Source organism: Thamnophis sirtalis, unplaced genomic scaffold, assembly GCF_051295495.1.
Source record: "Thamnophis sirtalis isolate CommonGarterSnake01/CBP01778 unplaced genomic scaffold, rThaSir2_p1.2 scaffold_13, whole genome shotgun sequence".
In the NCBI taxonomy this organism is placed as follows: domain Eukaryota; kingdom Metazoa; phylum Chordata; class Lepidosauria; order Squamata; family Natricidae; genus Thamnophis; species Thamnophis sirtalis.
This window is the reverse complement of record NW_028261393.1, coordinates 20,223,234-20,243,582: the sequence shown is the minus strand read 5'-3', so window position 1 is coordinate 20,243,582 and position 20,349 is coordinate 20,223,234. Positions and strand designations below refer to the sequence as shown.

The 20,349-nt window shown below is 38.7% G+C and overlaps 1 protein-coding gene across 1 annotated transcript in view; it reads right to left on the bottom strand.

The window, feature by feature from the left end:
- RUNX3 (RUNX family transcription factor 3) overlaps positions 1-20,349 on the bottom strand; it is a 92,551-nt gene that overhangs the window by 61,714 nt on the left and 10,488 nt on the right. Inside the window, exons 2-3 of the mRNA XM_014062971.2 lie at positions 15,314-15,470; positions 6,860-6,964 (exon numbers count right to left, since the gene is read on the bottom strand). Coding sequence (XP_013918446.2) covers positions 6,860-6,964; positions 15,314-15,470 — 262 coding nt within the window. The remainder of the gene's footprint in view (positions 1-6,859; positions 6,965-15,313; positions 15,471-20,349) is intronic.

Sequence of the window (20,349 nt, the reverse complement as noted above, 5' to 3'; positions counted from 1 at the left end):
AAACAAGGCACAGATTGCCCGTCCTTGGCATACCTAGAGGAAGAAGTCCTGGAAGTTCTAGATCACACATCACAAAGTTGCTGAGGTTGAGAAACACCATCCGAAATGGTCTTCTAAACCTGATATACTTTTAATGTGTTGGGCGTTGCCTAGTTTGCTAAGTTTAAGCAAAGGATTCTGGACATTCCAATCCCAAGTGGAACTTCTACAAATTCTAGAATTTCTGTAATAAGTTGGGAAATCATTAAAAACATCATCCAGCTAGGTAACTCCAACAGCTCATCGACCACAGAAACCACAGGTCTTTCATGCTCATACTGTTTGATGTCTCTCCATTAGCAGCTCTGGAAGGAAAATCCAGAAATATCACTGTTTGCAGAAAGAACCTGCTGCTGAGTCACTGGCTCATGTCATCCTCTGTTGTGACTTCTCTGGAGGCTTCAATAATATCCTCTAGACACCCGTTCTTGGCCTCTCCTGGTTGACCAATAAGTGTAAGCAATTAAGGTGTTATCAGGCAAAACCCTAGAATGACATTTAGCTAAATTCAGGGGTCAGCAACCTACGACTCTAGAGCTGCATGTGGCTCTTTCATCCCTCTGCTGCAGCTCCCTGTCACTCAAAATATGTATAACAAATGCCAATGTGCAACACCCATCGGCATGTGATTTATTGAGCTTTTCAACCCTGGTAGGCTAACCATGGATAAATCCAAGAAAATAAAACGTTCAGAAGAAAACAGAAGATTTAATTCAACTACATATACTAGTTTTGTGGCTGCTCAGGAAATAGTCAGGCAAGGGAAAGGTTTTTGTGGCTCCCGGTGTTTTCTTTTCTGTGGGAAATGGGTCCAAATGGCTCTTTGAATGTTTAAGATTGCCGACCCCTGCGCTAAATTCATCACTATGAACAACAGATCCAGCTATCATAGAACACTTTACTCAGCTGATCTAACATCAAACAGGAATAGCTTCAGTGAAATATGGTTGCCACAAGGTTCATTCTACAGTTATCTAACCTCTGATATATATTGAGGTGTTGAAATTAATATTGGTCAGTGACCACAGGAAAAGGTGATTGATTTTGTTCTTAACCCGGAGGCAGTGTGATAAATCATGAAGGGACATGATGGTGTGATCAATTTTTTTGCCTTCAGAAGTTGTGGGAGCTTCATCACTGGAGGCTTCATAAGGGGGAGATTGGACTGCCATTGTTGGGGGTGGCGTAGGGCAATGGTGGTGAAGCTATGTCATGTGTGACAGAGGTGGCACGCAGAGCCCTCTTTGTGGGCACATGTGCCATTGCCCCAGCTCTGTTTCAGGTCTCTGCCGCACATGCGCATATGCCTCCCACCAGCTAGCTGGTCTTCGGGCCATGCATGTGCATCCGTACTTGCCATTTGGGCACCCGTGCACACTTTGGGCACTCTGTGACTAATAGGTTCACCATCCCTGGTGTAGGGTCTCCTTGTTGTGGAGGGGGAGGGGTTGGACTAGATGACCTACAAGGTCCCTTCCAACTCTATCTATCTAATCTATCTATCTCTGCAAGGTGACACACTAAAAAAAAATGGAGATTTGATTGCACCATCCAAGAAGAAAAAGATTTCTTGAGTTTTTCAACCATACTCTGTGAGCACCCACCCCCCCCCCTGATCTGACAGAACATTCAGACAACCGGAATTTGCCTAACTTTTGCAAACAACCCATCCATCAGCCTTCAAGGAATCTTGACTGTTTTTGAGACTGACACAGGTGTGTTTACAGCTAGGGTTGAAAAAAATATCAAGATGGCAGCCATGATGGTGCAATCAAAATTCTGCAAGAGGACACGCTGAATAAAAATAAAAGATCAGTTGAACTTTGATTGTACCCTCCATGGCTGTCTTTTTGAATTTTTCAGCCATACCCTGTGAGTACCCACTCATCTGACAGTGCATTCAGACAACTGGGATGAGGATCAAGAAAGATACTGAGGAGATCCAAGGCTGGAAACAAAGAGGCCATTCCCACTAGTCATTTAGATCAACCTGATCTTAGCCATCTTGTGGTTGGGGAAGATTAGTGGCCCAGCACCACAATGTGGCTGGATGATACCAGGAACTCCCACCAAATCCTGCAAGAGAAATGAGAAGAAATGGATAGAGTGAAGGCAGGGCTGAAATACTAGCCTGACTAGGTGGTTCAGTGGCTAAGACACTGAGTTTGTCGATCAGAAAGGTCGGCAGTTCTACGGTTCAAAACCCTAGCACAGGTCTCCTGCGTGTGCAGGAGGTTGGGCTAGATGACCTCTAAGCTACCTTCCAACTCTGTTACTGTTGACTGCTACCGGTTTGGACCAGTTTGCCCGAACTGGTAGCAAAGATGCCAGCTCTTTGCCCAAACCGGTAGTAAAAAAAATGCTACTGGTTTGGGAGAACCAGTTTTATCGACGATCAGCTGTGCCGGGTGATTTATATTGCCTAGAAATCAGGGTTTCCTGGTAGCAAAGGTAAGTGGATTTTACCCCTGAGTGAAGAGGAGGGTTATGATGCCAATTTTTTTAAAAAATGTAAGGAATGAAGGTGATCTGTACAAGAATGTTTGACCTGCAAAATGGAGGACATTGATTTAAGTTATGGAAGACAAATTCTGATTGAAAGTTCGGGGGGAAAGTCCAAGTTCAACTGTAGAAGTGAGGATCAAAAGAGAGTGTGACCTTCTGTTCATTGGGCATGTGCAAGAGGAATCTGGACTGTGATCTATCAGGGGTCCTCGAATTTGGATTCCTGTGTAGGGAAGACAGATGAGCTAGATCAGAGGTCTTCAAACTTGACAACTTTAAGACTTGCGGACTCTCCAGGAGTTGAAGTCCACAAGTCTTAAAGTTGCCAAGTTTGGGGACCCCTGAGCTAGATGGTCCCAAGTGTCCCTCTCCATTACATATGATGTCATGAAAAATACACCCTTTTCAAATACCGAGTTTCGTTTGCCTGAAAACAGCAATTCGAGGAATCAAACAGAGGAACTTTGGGAGTGATTTACATGCATGTGTGGATCTGGCTCATTGCTGCAACCACAGAGGCTTCTCGGTTTCTTTTTTGTCTGGGTGTGGTTGCTGCTGCCTCCCAAAAGTCCTGTTCTAGAGCCAATTGCAAAATTTCAGTCTGTAGAGAGACATGAAAGGTGGGGGAGGAGGGGAAAAAACCTGGCATATAAAGATACAGATAATTCACCCACAAGTTTAAACTGTCAGAAACTTGTCAAATTAGAACTGGCAAATCTCACATCCAGCATCTAATCAGCCTATCACAGAAATCTTTAATTTCCGTCCTCTGTTGAAATGCAGAAGAGGAGTTGAGGATGATTCACTACATAAGCTGGGCCTTCGTTTATAATTATGCTAAATGCATTTACTCGGGGGCGGCGATGAACTCCAAATGCAGATGTAGGGTAGGTCAATGGCCTTTAAAAGATGCCCAAAACACACCTTCCCTGCCTTAGCTGAGTCCTGCATGGCAACCCTTGGTTGAGTTCACACTACATGCTAAATCCTTAACTTGGGAATGTACACCTCCCCACTCCATTTCCCAAGATAAGAATGGCCAAGGGAGGAGAAAGCGACAGTAATTTTACTCTGGAAGTGAAATGAACAGAGGAAAGGAAATGGAAAATGAAAGAAGGAAGGAAGGAAGGAAAGAAAGAAAGAAAGAAAGAAAGAAAGAAAGAAAGAAAGAAAGAAAGAGAAAGAGCAAATGAAAAAAGCTAATGAAAGAAAAGAAAGAAAATGAAAGAAAGAAAGAAAGAAAGAATAAGAAAAAGCAAATGAAAGCAAGAAAAAAGGGCAAATGAAAGCAAGAGAGAAAATAAAGTAAATGAAAGAAAGAGAGAGAAAACTGAAAGCAAGAGAGAAAGAAAGAAAGAAAGAAGAAAATGAAAGAAAGAAAATAAATGTGGTCTGAAAAGTAAAAAAGGTGGGCTAAACAATAATGTTTTCCTGATTTCTGAAGAGAGAGCTGGAAGAAGCCAATTTTCATTGTTTTAAGGGCTCCAGACAAATGTTTTGCACTACCAATCCCATCAACCGTCACCATGCTACCTGGGGTGATGGGATTCCTAGTCAGAACAATTGCATGTACTGAAGCTATCCTGCTTTTAGCTCTTTAACTTTGCAAACTTGGTTCATCTTGCAAGTTCTGGAGTCCTCATCTTCCTGGTGGCCACACACAACACCCCTGCCTCTGTGGCAGAACTCTGACCATGGAACTCTCTGCCTCATGACAATAATATCCTTGTGGGTGAATGTTATGTGCTGCAGGTAACTGAAAATATTATTTTTTTCAACAAGCTTTGCTTCCATGATTTCACTAAGCTTATTAAAGTTTGGGATTTTTCCTATGGATGGTTAGCTGATGCTCCTAGAGATTTTTTGTGATTCATGGCAATTATTTTTTGTTACTGTTCCACTGATTTGTGTAAGTAACCTGGTTAGCTGTTCTGACACTCTTTTTTGAAGGTAACAACAGAGTTTTTAATATATAAAAATCACATCAATATTGATAAGCAAACTCAACTTTTAGTGAAATTTCTCCAAAGCAAAACCAAACTTGGGTAAATATAACAACTTTATTGCTTAGAACAGGGCATTGAGCATTAAATACAATCAGGGGAACAAACACACTGCTTATGCTGAACATACCTTGGTGGATATCATAAATTTAGTTTTTGCTATTCCATCTTTCCTGCTCTAAAGTAATAGAATTCAGTTCTGGAGATTGAGCTCGGACTAAGTTTAACAGGGAACTGATGACTGTACCCACCCCTATGGTTTCATTCATTAATGTTTCAATCAAATTTGCATGGCTGCCCATCTCACCAAAGACAACTCTGGGTGGTATACAACAATCAATTTTCCTTGAATTCATAACACAGACGCTGCATTCACACAACACATTCAGCTTGGATTTACGTAGGAGAGCTCTGTTAGTCTAGGAGGGCAAAACAAATCAGGAGTTTGATAACATTTATCTGATTTATGAAAGCATATACTTTTTAATAACATTGTGAGTCAGAGAAGGTGCTACAGGACTGCTGTTTAGCCCAGTGTCAGATTTGTAGACTTAATAATTTGCTTAATCAAAATTTAATCAAAGGGTTATAGCACAGCTCTTTAAACTACAGGAAAACTAACCAAGATTCACTCTAGCCCATGTTTTATCTGCAGCTGCTATGTTTGTAACTGATCTAGTTAAACATGTTGGATGAACAGAGAATGAAAGAACATTTTAAAATACATTTTTGAAAAACAGAATATTCTTTTCTAACCCCAGAACAAGTTAATTAATACATTTTCAGCCTTCTTTCACAAAATGCTGCTTATTCGCAAGAAGAGCATTAGGAAACTTTTGAAAAAATTGCAAACATGAGAACTCAGTTTTAAATGTAAACCTTCACAGGCCCAAGAGTATTTAAGCGGGAGTCAAGCTATTCTCCAAAGCACCCGAACACAGGACAAGAAGCAAGGAGAAAAGCAACCAAGGAGCTAAGGAGAAATTTCCTGACAGTGAGAACAATTAATCGTTGGAACAGCTTGCCTCCAGAAGTTGTGGGTGCTCCAACACTGGAGGTTTTAAAGAACAGATCGGACAGCCATTTGTCTGAAATAGTATACTTTCCTGCCCGACTAGAAGACCTCCAAAGTCCCTTCCAACTCTGCTATTCTGTTGTTCTGTTGAGATGCAACATTCAAGAGTGAGCTGCCTTTTGGAAAAAGGTATGCAAGTCATGCTTTGGAGGAGACTACAAAACAGCAATACACAACATAGTCATGGCCAGAATGTCCTATTCCCCCCCCCCCCCCAGACAAGGGGCAGCTTTCTTGGGACCCACCTGCCTATCAAGCCAAGCTAAAATCATTTTAGGGCTCCCATGATCATTTCTGTGAGATTCACAATTCTGCACAGGTATTCTGGATAACAACGTTGTGCACTGATGGATAATGGGATTCAGAAGTCCATGCCGCCCAGAGTCCCGATGGGTGTGGGCGGCATACAAATTTTAATAAACCTTAAACCTTAAACCTTAAACCATGCATCTTAAGCCTTCATCCTGCCAAACCTGGTTTAAAACTACCTATCTGCATCAATATTTAAAGCATACCCCTAAGCCATCATAAAGGTAGTCCTCAACTTACAACCATTCATTTAGTGACCATTCAAATTTACAACAGCACTTAAAAATGTGACTGACGACCTGTCCTCACACTTATAACAATTGCAGCATCCCCACAATGATGCAATCAAAATTTGTGTGCTTGGGAACCAGCATATACTTAGGATAACTGCAGGATCCTGGGGTCATGTGATTGCTATTTGTGACCTTCCCAGTTGGCTTCCAATAAACAAAGTCAATGGGTGAAGACAGATTCACTTAAGTGATTGACTTAACAGGCAGGCCAAAAAAAAAGGTCATAAAATCGGGCATGACTCATTGAACAACCAACTTGCTTAGCAATGAAAATTCTGACCTTAGTTATGGTCATAAGTCCAGAACGACCTCCGCTTCTTTTCCTCTCCCATCCTACATTCTGCTGCATCCCAACCAAATCCCAACCACTGAATTGGGTACATCCCACCAAATTCATTGGTTCCGACTGGCCACCCTGGTTGCATTTCCTCCCCCAGCAGGACCCTCCATTGGAGATTATGATGGTGGTGGTCTCAGAAATACCCACAACAAGAAGCGCGTTTCAACATTTCAGCAATGACATCTGTCAAGCAACATCCACCTGATTCAATTTGGTGACCAAGAGGATAGACGCAGAGAGTGAACATATGAGAATAGACGCCAATTTCCTTTCTGAAAATAAAGAGTTCACTTACTTCTTGGTTCCCGGGGCCCATCGACGGTCACTTTAATGGCCCGGTGATATGTAGCGACCTGAGTAGGGTTGGTGAAGACTGTGATGGTCAGCGTAAAGCTTTTTCCTTTAAAAGAAATAGCAAAGAGAGGAAATCAGAGGGGAAAAAGGCTGCATGAATTCAGGAACTGATGGTATCCTCTTAAGTAAAGTACATAGTTCTATTTAAACACAAAAACAAAACCGTAACAAAATAGGATAGACTAACAAAATTCCTGTTCTTCATAGAGAAGTTACCCATCCATGTTGCATTTCCAAGCAGATCTGAAACTGAGACCTTCTTGTTGACAATTTTGATTCTCAAGCTGACATCTAGAAGGACACACTATCAATCACGTGTGTCCCTATAAATCTTACAATAAGCTCAACATTGAACAATGCTATTTCAACTGTATGTATTGAGGTATTTGCTAACCTTGTGTACACATGAACAGTCACACAACGTTCTTATTTTTTTGGGGGGTGGGCAGGAATGCCTTTGATCAGACTTGATGCCCGGTGACTTCCTGGACAAGTCCCTGCAGTTTTGTTGGCAGGACTTTTTAAAGTGGTTTTGCCTTACCTGTTCTTCCTAGGGCTGAGAGAGAAGGAATGGCCCAAGGTCACCTGGCTGACTTTGTGTCTAAGGAAGGACTAGAACTCACCATCTCCTGGTTATTAGTCTGGTACTTTTAATCACTACACCAAAGTGACTCTCAGCATTGTCAAATCCTGTACACATAGTCCTCAAATTACAACCACAATTTAAGCCCAACATTTCTGTTGCTAAGCAAGATGGTTGTTAGGTGAATTTCTCCCCATTTTACGACTTTTCTTACCACAGTTGTTAAGTGATTCATGGCAGTTGTTAAATTAGTAACATAGTCGTTAAGTGAATCTTGACTTGAGGTCCACCAAAAGTGATCATCTGACCCCAGGACACTGCAAATGTTATAAATATGAGTCAGTTGCCAAGCATCCAAATTCTGGTCAAGTGATCACGGGGGATGCTGCAAGAGCCATCACTGTGAAACTGATTTTTTTCAGGGCCGTTGTAACTTTGAATAGTCACTAAATGTTTTAAGTTGAGGACTACCAGTGTCTGCATTGAATCTGGTGCTGTTCCAAAGTATAATACTGTATAGAAAGTCCATTTTGTCAATGTATGATTAAGCTATGGCCATCTCTGGGTCTTACTGCAGTTTCTCATGTGCTGAGCTCTCAAAAATCATCACTGAGATGAGAGTTGCTTTGGTCTAGTGGTTAAGACGCCAGACTAGAAAGCAAGGTGGGCAAGGATAATTGACACGCAAAATATAGCCTCTCATTATCAAGACAACCCCTGCCTTCTCGAGGTGCCCACCGTTTTCCAACAGAAGGGGCTCTGTCGACTCTTGGGCCCGGCGAGCTCAAGTAGTACTCAGCCTAGAATCATGGATCCCATTGATTCGGGATGCATGCGACTCTACAGCGAACGGATTGGCGATGCCATACCGACGCTAAAGACTTAAGTCAAGAAGTAAGTCACTAGAAAGCAAGAGACCATGAGTTCAAGTCCTGCCTAAGCCATGAAAGTCAACTGAGAGAGTTAACTGCTCATTTTCTTTCTCAGCCCAACCCACCTCACAGGGTTGTTGTGGGGAAAATAGGAAGAGGAAGGTGTGTTGGATATGCTCATTGTCTTGAGTTATGTGTAAAAATAATAAAGCCAAGATTTAAAAAAAACATATTTCAATAGAGAAGAGGTAACATTTTCTCATTTGAACCACTCGATAAAAAGGTGCTGTAAATAGATAAATAGCCATCTCATTATCTTTTGATAAAAATATTACTTTTAACATAACCAATAACTCCAATACCCCCGGAAGTAATAACTCCATCAAATTTAGGGTTAATGTGCACCGCTTATCCTTTCAGTTTTACTGGTAATAATAATATTACAATCAGCATTTCTCTAATATTTGCTAACATGAAAAGTATCTTTCCCTCAAGGGTTATAATTTCAACATTTATTCTTTAGCCCCCAGATGTAATTCTGTCTGTCTATATGTCTATTTGTCCTTATAATTTGCTCCAATCCCACAAGGATTTGGATAATATTCAACAACAAATACAAGCAAAAATGAACAAATTCAAACCACATCACATTAAATCCAGCACCAGAAAGTAAAAACAGCCCCAAGCTAAGAGGCCATCCCCTGTGGTTTTCTACACAATACCACTAAATTTTATCACAAACTTTTTTAAAATAATAAAATTCTGTGATTTGTGCAATAAAAGTTTTCCAAATCTAAGTTAAAACTCTACGCAAACCCCAAAAATGTGTTGCCGTTTCATTTGTCAGGATATATTTTAGTGATTCTAAATTATCTATCAAATTGTAAAATTGACCCAGTTTTTACATCCATCCACGTTAGACTGTTTCAAAATTTGCGTCTTTCTTAGGTGAAACGTGTTTCCCTAAATATATATATGTTAGCTGAGTTTAATTTGAATCATGGTATAAAATAGATTGCCAATATCTCTTATCTCCAATTAATTCTGTTCAGATTTTTAATTTATTTTATTATTATTATTTATTTTATTATTTTATTTTATTATTATTTTATATTATTATTTTATTTTATTATTTTATTTTATTATTTTATTAGTTTATTTTATTTTATTTTATTATTATTTTATTATTATTTTATTATTTTATTTTGTATTATTATTTTATTAGTTTATTTTATTTTATTTTATTGTGTTATTGTATTATTGTGTTATTGTGCTATATTATTATTATTATTATTATATTTTATTTTATTTATTATTTTATTATTTTATTATTTTATTATTTTATTATTTTATTATTTTATTATTTTATTATTTTATTATTTTATTATTTTATTATTTTATTATTTTATTTTATTTTTTATTATTATTTTATTATTTTATTTTATTTTTTATTATTATTTTATTATTCTTTATTTTATTATTTTTTATTTTTTATTTTTTATTTTATTTTATTATTTTATTTATTTTTTTATTTATTTAATTTTTATTTTTAAATTTTATTATTTTATTTTATATTTTGTTGTTGTTGTTGTCGTTGTTGTTATTATTATTATTATCAAACCCCCTCTTTTCTGATCTTGATTTTTCATTTCTTGCTGTATATGACAGTTAGAGGAATTTGTTTTGGGTCAAAGAAAACATATTATTTCTTCATTTCCAAAATTAATGCTTGAGGATTTTATTTAACAAATATGAGCTGGTATTGAGGAATGTTTTTATTACATTAGAGGAGCCAGAGATTTTCCCAACTGAATAAAACATAATGCTCATAATACTCCTTTTTATGTATGGAAAACTTCCTGTTTTTATAGAATTGTCTAAAGTTTATCTGCAAATCTTTCTTTTTCTTCTACCCCACAAGAATGTGACTGTTTCTTTTGGCTCATTAATTATAATAATAGATGAGGATACCTTAAAATAAATGAGTAGGACATTCTTTGCAGTCGCTAGATCCTCATCTAGGAAATGTTTTGATTGAAAGGGCATTCATTCCGAATTTATGCTCTACCACAACGTTCCTTAACCTGGACCGGTTTCTGAGGTGTGGACTTCAACTCCTAGAATTCCCCAGCCAGTAGGCTGGCTGGGGAATTCTGGGAGTTGAAGTCCACACCCCGGAAACCAGTCCTGATTGAGAAATACTGCTCTATCGTTTTCCTGGACGACCCCCTCCATGTTTGACAGGGAGCTCAGCAAATTCCAGATGTCTGACTCATCTTCCAAGATGGTTTTCATTTCTGTGGCTTTGTGGTTTCCAGGTGTACACATAGGTCTTTCTTAAACGTTCAAACTGCAAATGTGAGGAAAGTGCCCCGGAGTCATCAGGAAACCTTCTCTACCTTCAGAACAAGGAGAGCTCTGATGAATCTGAAGGCAATTGAGTTCCTAAACCCTGTCTTCAAACCACATAATCGCGGCCTCTTTTGCTGAATAGATACTCAGCCACTGCCGGTTGGAGGTGGAATTAAAGCCAGACTGGCTGGCAAACAAGGGATTGTGGTCAAACAGAAGAAGTTGATAATGAGACTGGTTAGTTTTGAACTGCGGTGGCGCAGTGGTTAGAAAGTGGTACTGCAGGCTACTTCTCCTGACTGCTGGCTGCCTGTAATCTGGCAGTTCGAATCTCACCAAGCTCAAGGTTGACTCAGAGTTCGATCCTTATGAGGTGGGTAAAATGAGGACGTAGATTGTTGGGGGCAAGAGGCTGACTCTGTAAACTGCTTAGAGAGGGCTGTAAAAGCACTATGAAGCGGTATATAAGTCTAAGTGCTATTGCTATTGCTAAATGAATTGAGGACCAAAGTGTTAATATCTTGCTAGAGTTGGGTTTCATCCATGGCCACAGTTCTCAGCAGTGGTGGGTTCCGGGATAAAAAGATCATAACTAGAAGAAGAGAAGGTTTCAAATCTCAATCCAGAATCTGACTTCCAGCATTTTTCTTCTTGTGCCATATCCATCATTGGACGTTGGCAATCATGTTGGCAATCCTATTTTTGTCAACAGCCACATGAAAAAGTGCTGCTGAGTTTTCTCATAACCAGTCCCTTAGGTTTTGAAGCCATGATGTTCTTCTTCTGCCTGGACCTCATTTGCCTTCAATTTCTCCCTGACTTCCAGCATGGAAGGAGTTAATTAATGGAAGGAGGGATGCATTCAAATATGCAGCTCATGCAGTCCCATTTCCAATCTAAAATATTCCATACAGGAGGGTGGGACCCTAAATCATTACCAATTTTGCTAAAAAAAGAAAAGAAACTGTCCCATGTATGAAAATATTTTAATGAGCTTTATAGAGGTTTGATCAAAAGCTCGCCTGCAACAGAGGACAAAGATGTTTACCACACCTCCCCCAACCCCACTCTCTGCCGCCTTTTTTCTAAGCTTGGTGGAAGTCGAAGAGAGAAAAATTGAAATCAAAGGAGTCAAGACTACTGTAATTTCTCAGCCCAGACATGGAGACCCAAGTGGGGGCTTCTAATGAATTCAAGAGTCAAGTTCGGATGGAGCTGGGTTCATGCTTGGAACTCTGTGCAAAGAGAATTGGGGGGGGGGGGAGGAGGGGGAGGAGGAGGGAGGAGGAGGGAGGAGACTTAAGCAAATAATTGAGGACAGAAATGAAAGCTTAATTCATAAAAGCAAAACATTTTCCATTCATCAACCTGCAAGCAGTTAAATGCGGGTGGGGGCCGCCGTTTTTGAAAGAAAAAAGGCCGCCTGCAACTTGGGGAAAAGATCCAGCAGGAAAACGGAAATGCAGAAAAGAATGTAAACTAGATGGGTTTCACGGAGCACAACACATAAACAGTTATTACATGCAAATCATTTGTAAGATCATTTGCCGAAAAGCCCCAGAAATCTTTTTTTCATAATTCCTGTATGAGGGATTCGACATTTGGGGGAGAGGGGTGGAAGGCCAGCAGGCCACTGTGAGACCTGGAGCGCCTGTCACATTTGACAGAAAGAATGCATGCTAAAGACAGCAATTGGGTTGCAAAGAAGATTGAATTAAGACAATTTTTATCCAATGACTGTTGTTTTATTCACTGATCATTTTATAATGTCTACGTGTCAGGATTGACCCCGTGTGTGTGTGTGTGTGTGTGTGTGTGTGTGTGTGTGCGCGTGTGTGTACCAAAAGTCAAAAGTGGAATTGAAACTCCATGTTCAACTGTAAAACACGCATACACAAACACAACTGGTGAGTTAATTTAATCAGAAAAAAAATATGGATTGGATTGTGGCATCCTTGTTGGTCTCTGAGCTTGGAGGTTTTCTTGCAGACATTTCATTACCAAACTACATGACATCATCAGTGCCCTAGTTGTGCATCAATCAATGCACCACCGCAATGCACTGATAATGTTACCTAATTTGGTGATGATGGTTTGAAAGAAAACCATCAAGCTCAGGGATTATCAAGGACTCCAACAGGTGAGTTTCAATCACACCAATATGGCTATTATCATTCTTTTTTGGACCATACCTCATTCCTTGCTCAAACTGGTCTAAGGCTGTTTACTACAAATGCATAGAGGCATAACCATTGGTTTAGACTGCTAAAGATCCAGGAGACTGTTATGTAAACAGTCAGCTGCAATTTCCCCAGGATCCATGATGAAACCTTGCTGGATCATATGGTTACAATCTAAAGTCTCCTCTTTACAAGAATGAATGAACAATGTTGTACGGTATAGATTGGTTCTGAATAGGAAATAATTCTGTTGCTGGAATACATATAAACTCTTCTTAGTAAATCTAGCTGAAAGAAATGATGTAAGAATTATCCTTGGACAAGAATTCCTTTCATTTTCCAGCATTTATCCAAAGAAGAGAACATTCGTAGCTCAAGGTTGAACTGTGGGGTCTCTGAGCTTGATAGAATAACATAGAATAGAATTCTTTATTGGCCAAGTGTGATTGAACACACAAGGAATTTGGTGCAGATGCTCTCAGTGTGCATAAAAGGACAAGATAAATTCATCAAGAATCATAAGGTACTGCCCTTCATGATAGTCATAGGATACAAATAGGCAATCAAGAAACAATCAATATCAATATAAATCGTAAGGATACAAGCAACAAAGTTACAGTCATACAGCCATAAGTGGGAGGAGATGGGTGATAGGAATGATAAGAAGATGAATAGTAATGGTTTTCTTGCAGAAGTTTCATTACCAAAGTAGGCCACAACATCAGTACACCAGCAAGCTCAGAGAACACCAAGTACACCACTTTTATCCAAAGTGTGATAAAAGGCTGGGGAGATTAATGGTCTAAATCCCAGCACATCTTTCATGCACACTGCACCATGGACTGGGATACTTTCTATTTCATAGAAAACAAATATACTTAGCCCAGTGATTCTCCAAAGGAACAACTTTTAAGATGTGTGGATTTCAACTCTCAGAATTCCCCAGGCAGCATGGCTGGCTGGAGAATTCTGGGAACTGAAGTCCACAGATCTTAAAGTTGCCACCTTTGAAGGCAACACTGGCTTAGCCTCTAAGCCATGGGACAAGGGCCATACACCCAGCAGCGAACCGAAGCCAGAAAATGAAAGAGAGAGGGCCAAGCCAAGATGAAAGGTAATTTAGGGTTAATCAAAATGAAGCAATTAAACACAATGAAAGCGATTACTCCCTGTTATTTCGTAATTAAGCACTAAAGGTTACAATTCAGCAGAAATAGTTGGAGAAGCTTGAGAATCATCCACAAAGGATCGAGGGGGAGACGTACAAGTGTGGGACTCACAGTTGAAGTTTAGAGCTACCGATGTTTCTTGCCAGAACTTCATATGCACAAAGACTAAGCCCAGAGCACACTTCAAAAAATCTTACACAGGTAGTCCTCGACTTATTGCCATTTGATTAGTGACCGCTTGAAGTTGCAACAGCAATGAAAAAAGTGACCCTTTCCCACCCTTGCAGCCACTGCATGTTTGATCTCCACAGTCATGTGATCAAAATTCACATGCTTGGCAACTGGCATGTATTTATGACGGTTTGCAGTGTCCTGGGGGTCATGGGATCCCCTTTTGCAACCTTCTGACAAGCAAAGTGAAGCCAGATTCACTTCACAATCGTGTTAATAACCAAACAATACACTGATTCACTTAACAACCATGGTAAGAAACGGAGCAAAAGTCACAAAACAACACAGTGATTCACTTAACAACCATGGTTAAGAAAGGTCCTAAAATGGAGCAAAAGTCACTAAACAACACAGTGATTCACTTAACAACCATGGTTAAGAAAGGTTCTAAAATGGAGCAAAAGTCACTAAACAACTTGCTTAGCAATATAAATTTTGGGCTGCTTTTCGGTCAAGGACTACCTGTATCTCAGTTTTACAATAGAGAACACATTCTCCGTTGTCATAGAATATTCTCCTTTATTAAGAGAAAACATGTGGATGTGGGCACACACACACACACACACACACACACACACACACACACACAGAGGTAGAGATGCCTTCTTTCTGGCTTTAAATAGAGATCTGCCCCAGGAGAATGGAAATGCTAGGGAAAGAGTTAGAGTTTAGAAAAGGGGTGTGCATAAGTGCACCAGCATGCCTAACGTCCCTCTCCTCCTGTCCCCATTTATTTGTACCTATTTCCTGTGTTCTTATTCATGTTTACTCTTATTCCTGTTATCTTGTACACAAGTGACAAAACCAACCAACCAACCAACCAACAAACAAATAAATGGATAAATAAATAAACCGATAAATAAATAAACCAATAAATAAATAAACCAATAAATAAATAAATGGATAAATAAATAAATAAATGGATAAACCAACCAACCAACAAACAAACAAACAAATGGATAAATAAACCCTACACTCCATAAGCTTGAACTCCTTTAATGTCCTTACCTCGGCCACTCCGTCCGACAAAGCGAAGATCATTGAACCTGGCCACCTGATTCTTCATTACAGCCGAAGCATTCCGAAGCTCCGCCGAATAGTTCTCATCATTGCCAGCCATGACCGTTACCACTGTCCCATCGGGGACGTCCCCAAGGGATACCACCTAGAAGGAATCAAAGGTGGCATTTAGAATTATTCATTAATTAAAACTGTCCATTAATTGTAACCATTCAAGGGACATTTTTGGAGCCGGGGCTAAACACTATATAACCTGAGCAGGGTAGGTGTGAGTGTGGGTGGAGGGCACAGCCAGTACTCTCGCGCGAGTCCCAAATTGCAATCCTACAGATTAGAATCATTGAACCACAGGGACCTCTAGGGCCTTCTAGTCCAGGGGTTTCCAACCTTGGCAACTTTAAGACTTCACTGGCTGAGAAACTCTGGGAGTTGAAGTCCACAAGTCTTAAAGTTGCCAGGGTTGGAGACCCCTGGACTAGTCCAATCCCCAAGGCAGGAGCCTTACACCATCCCAGTCCAATGGGTGTTTGAAGAAAGAATAAACACACTTAAAGGCTGCAGTTCTAAACCTTGACTTTCCCAACATCGGGGATACATTGGCATTATAATTTGCAGGGCATCCTGTTCACATGACCACAGAAGTAAATCAACAGGATTTATTTCTGAGAAAATAAGATTGCATTGGATTGTTATTGGGGGAACTTAAAGATAGAAGAACTTGATTTGGGAAACTTTGACAAGGAATAGGTTGAAATGTAATATAAACTTGGAATGGACATGTCCATTGGTATTTACACTTTCCACCATTATTCTGGACATGTTTTCATTTATAGGATATGTTTTCATGTATTTATTTATGCATTATTTATTACTGCAATTTCTACACCACTTGGTTGCAAAAGGGAAAAAAATCAGAAAACAAACTTTGTGTTTACTTATTCTGATATTGAGAAAATATACATTTAGAAATGTCTTCCATTCTCTTTTCCTTTTTTGAAAAATTGTTTAGATAAACATTTTTAAAAAGCGATTAAATGCATTTAAATGTTCTCACGATCAGGATCAGGACAGACATAACAAAAAATTATTAAACTAATACAGTATACATTACTACCCACAACTCTGGGTGGAATTAGTTACGAATGAGTAAAAACAAACTGGGGCAGGAATGAAATTGTATTGTCTGTTGCTAATTTTAAGGACAACCTTCTCAGAGTGAACGCTTTTGAATACAGCATAGACAGAAGATCATCTCACGCAAAAGAATTGTTTTACGGTGGCTGCTAAGCCTCATCAGCTTTCGACATTAACAAAAAAAAATGTGTTATGTACTGACCATGTTTCTCTTTCTGCTCAGGCATTTTTTTATATCTATTCTTTATATGGTTTGTCGTTTTGTATGGCATTGTAAGAGCTTTCCTTTGGGATGACTTTGAATGAAAAACTGGGCTGACATTATACCAAGAAAATAAAATTAAAGAGCTACTCTGAATGAACTTTACATAAAGAATAATAGTTTTGGAAGGGACCTTGGAGGTCTTCTAATCCAACCCCATGCTCAAGCAGGAAACCCTGTACTGTTTCAGGCAAATGGCTATCCAATCTCTTATTAAAAATCTCCAGTGTTGGAGCACCCAGAACTTCTGGAGGCAAGCTGTTCCACTGATTAATTGTTCTAACTTTTAGGCACAGAATAAAATTATAATACAGTTCATTATTAGTAATATTTCCTAAGCTCTTGAAAAGGACAGTTATTATGTATCAGCCTAAAATACAGACATACAAATGCTTATACGAAGAGTTAAGCCTAGTGAAATTCTCTCTCTCTCACACACACACACACAAACACAAAATAAATGTGAAGTTATTGCATCAGTAAACACTTCAATTATTATTTGGCAAGTTGTATTAATTGAAATCTAAGCCACTTCAATCAATATTTTAATTAGCATTAAAAACAGTTTTTAAACCATTGATTTAATAGTAGTTCCCTATTATTACTTTTAAATCACTGTTAATGCAGGGTAATTTACAAAATAGCTCAAGCAAGATTTGTAGCGTTGCCTCATTCTTACAACTAAGTCATGCAACAGATTTATTTTGTTGTAAATTTTCTGCAGTGTTTAATTTCCCCAGTAGTTCTCAAAATGTTCCAAGATCACAGCTTTCCCATGGTAAGTTCCCTATGCTATGTAACTACTATTGTCTAAGAAACAAGTAATAAAAATACTTGTAGTTGAAATATCTGAGAGTCATTAGGTTAGAGAAGAAACAGGATAGATGCCATTTTTTAAAAAAAACTGGTAACCATAAAAGTTATACAGACTACAATAAAAGATTCATGGGACATTTTTATAAAGTTTAAAAAGTTATTGTGCGATGCGCAAACTGTTTATTTTTATCAGGATAAAATGAGATGCTTAAATTGGCTGGCTGGAACTGAAATATCCTTCCGATGAATGATTCCATTGATTTTTCAGAAAAACGTCCATTAAGACCAGGCAACTTTTAAAAGACAAAGCTTTTGACAAGTTGGGTATTATAAGAGTTAAAGTAGTAGAAGGAGAGATTCATTATAGAGATTAATTGCTGATTATTTCATTGTTTAATTAAAACTCCATAGCTTGTGGGCTTTTAGAGAGAGGATATTAGACCCCGATAATTTAAAAAATATTATATATCCTTTCAGGTCAATATTTTCCTTTAAAAAAAGCAAAACTGATAATGTCTTTACCAGGACCAAACCTTATACCTGGAAAAAAGGTATCCAGTTTTGATAGGTGGCACCTCTTCTCTCTCTAACTCTAAAGCATGCTGGGCTGGGGGATTCTGGGAGTTGAAGTCCATTCATTTTTAAGTTGCCAAGTTTGGAAATGATGCACTATGGGCATCTGTAGATGTCCTTTCTATCTCTATCCAAGAAATGAATGCATAGGGTTATACCAGTGGCATCTAACCTTAGCTAGATTAACAACAATATCATACAATCATTCTTCAAGGTGATGGAGGGACTATAGAAATAAGGGATCATTTTACCCTAGGTTATGGTCATGTGATAGAATAATATTTTGTTAGGGTTTTTTTTTTTTGAAAATATTATTATTACAAAAAAAATGGTTGAATACTCGTGTAATTTGGGGCTGGGATCTTGAGGGATAAGATCAGATGCTACATTGAAAAATAGGAATGCAATGGCTTTCTTGCTAATTATGTCTCAGTGTTGGGAATATCTGGAAACTCTATTTATAATTCATTAATATTAATAGCATTTTTCAACCACTTGATTAAAAATATTTTAGTAAAATTAGGATAATGAATCTACTGGGGCCAGAATCATAGTTTTGTCACATCTAGAGAGTTTATATTTATTATGTTAATGGGAAAATGAATTTTGTCAATTCTCATATTTGAAAATTATGAACAATTTTTGATTCGTTGTCTTTCTTCTTTTCTGCTCCTCATTACAACTTTCTATATTCTTCAGTTCTTGGTCCCCTGCACTCAGACCCCCTGTGGATTACTATTCAATAAAAGTATAATGGAAAAATTGTTGGGTTAACATTATTTTGATTCTTTATTTTTCTCTCTCTCCTAACAATGAGTCTTTTATTCAAATCCAGTTAAAATAAGAATATCCTAAAGGGGCTTTTTCCAAAAAGCCACTGGGGGTTTTGGTTTTTAAAAAACAACAACATTTGTGCTTCTCATCCAAGATGCATCTTCAATTCTTCAGAAAATGGAAGAAGCAAAACATTTCCAAAGAAAAATAACAAGAAAGTCCAGGTGCCTAGAAAAAGCACCTTAGAGACAACCATGATCTGGATGGGAGAATCTCCATAGACATTAAATAAAACATTAAATTAATTCATGTTTTATTTTTTACAAAATCCATTTTACCCACCTTATTTGGGCTTTGATTAATTAGGAGGTTTATTGATACATAGAGTGAATAATTTGATATACTTTCCCCTATTCTCAAGACTACCTGAGAGGTAACTTGGTAGCGATGTATTTTAAAAACTAGTTTTCTTGATAGCAATGTGTCCCATCAAAAGTGGGAAATAATGTTTAAAAGCTAAACTCTTTCAAAAGTGTTTCTCAAGCTTGCCAATTTGAAGATATGTGGACTTTGACTCCAAAATTCAGTCATTTAAAACTCAGCCCTCTTTCATTCTATATGACAAGGACTGCAAAGTGACCAAACCGGTCAGTTCTAGGGGAGATCAACCATGACTGCTCTTTGGAAGGCCAGGCCCTGAAGAGGAAACTCAAATACTTTGGCCACCTAATGAGAAGGAAGAAGGACTCGCTGGAGAAGAGCCTAATGCTGGGAACGATTGAGAGCAAAAGAAGAAGGGGACGGCAGAGAAGGAGGTGGCTGGATGGAGTCACCGAGGCGTGAGCTTAAATGGACTTCAGAGGATGGTAGAGAACAGGAAGGCCTGGAGGAACATTGTCCATGTGGTTGTGATGGGTTGGACACGACTTCACAACTGACAACAACAACAACAAGAATCTCTTTCATTTTCTACGACAAGGAGGAAATAGGACAACTGTGCTTTTAATTCAAAGGCCTGCCTGTAAACACAAGTTTTTGGGGGAAATAAATATGAATCTGAGACTAAGTAGGGACAGTTTACTTGCAAATTCAGTGGGAAATTAATTGCCTCTTTATAGGAACCTTGGAGGGGAAGAGCCGTGCTAGTGTGCGGTTGTCAAAAAATGCAGAGGAGTCTGGTAAAACATTTTATTAAAAGGTATCAGATTTTGTGAGCTACACCTACTACCTGCACTATCAAGGCAACAGCTAAGGGGCTTGACAAAGAAAAACAAGTGTTATCTCAGGATTAAACTCCTTTCATCTGTGACATGATGCAGTCGGTTTAGTGCATTGGATCAGGCCCTAACTGTACAGACCTGCCCAGTTTATGGAAATAAATCTTGTAGAGATCAGTAAGACTTGTTCTCAAGTAAGTGGCTGTAGGATTACAGCCTAAAAGTGTATAATTTGGCGGCATCACACC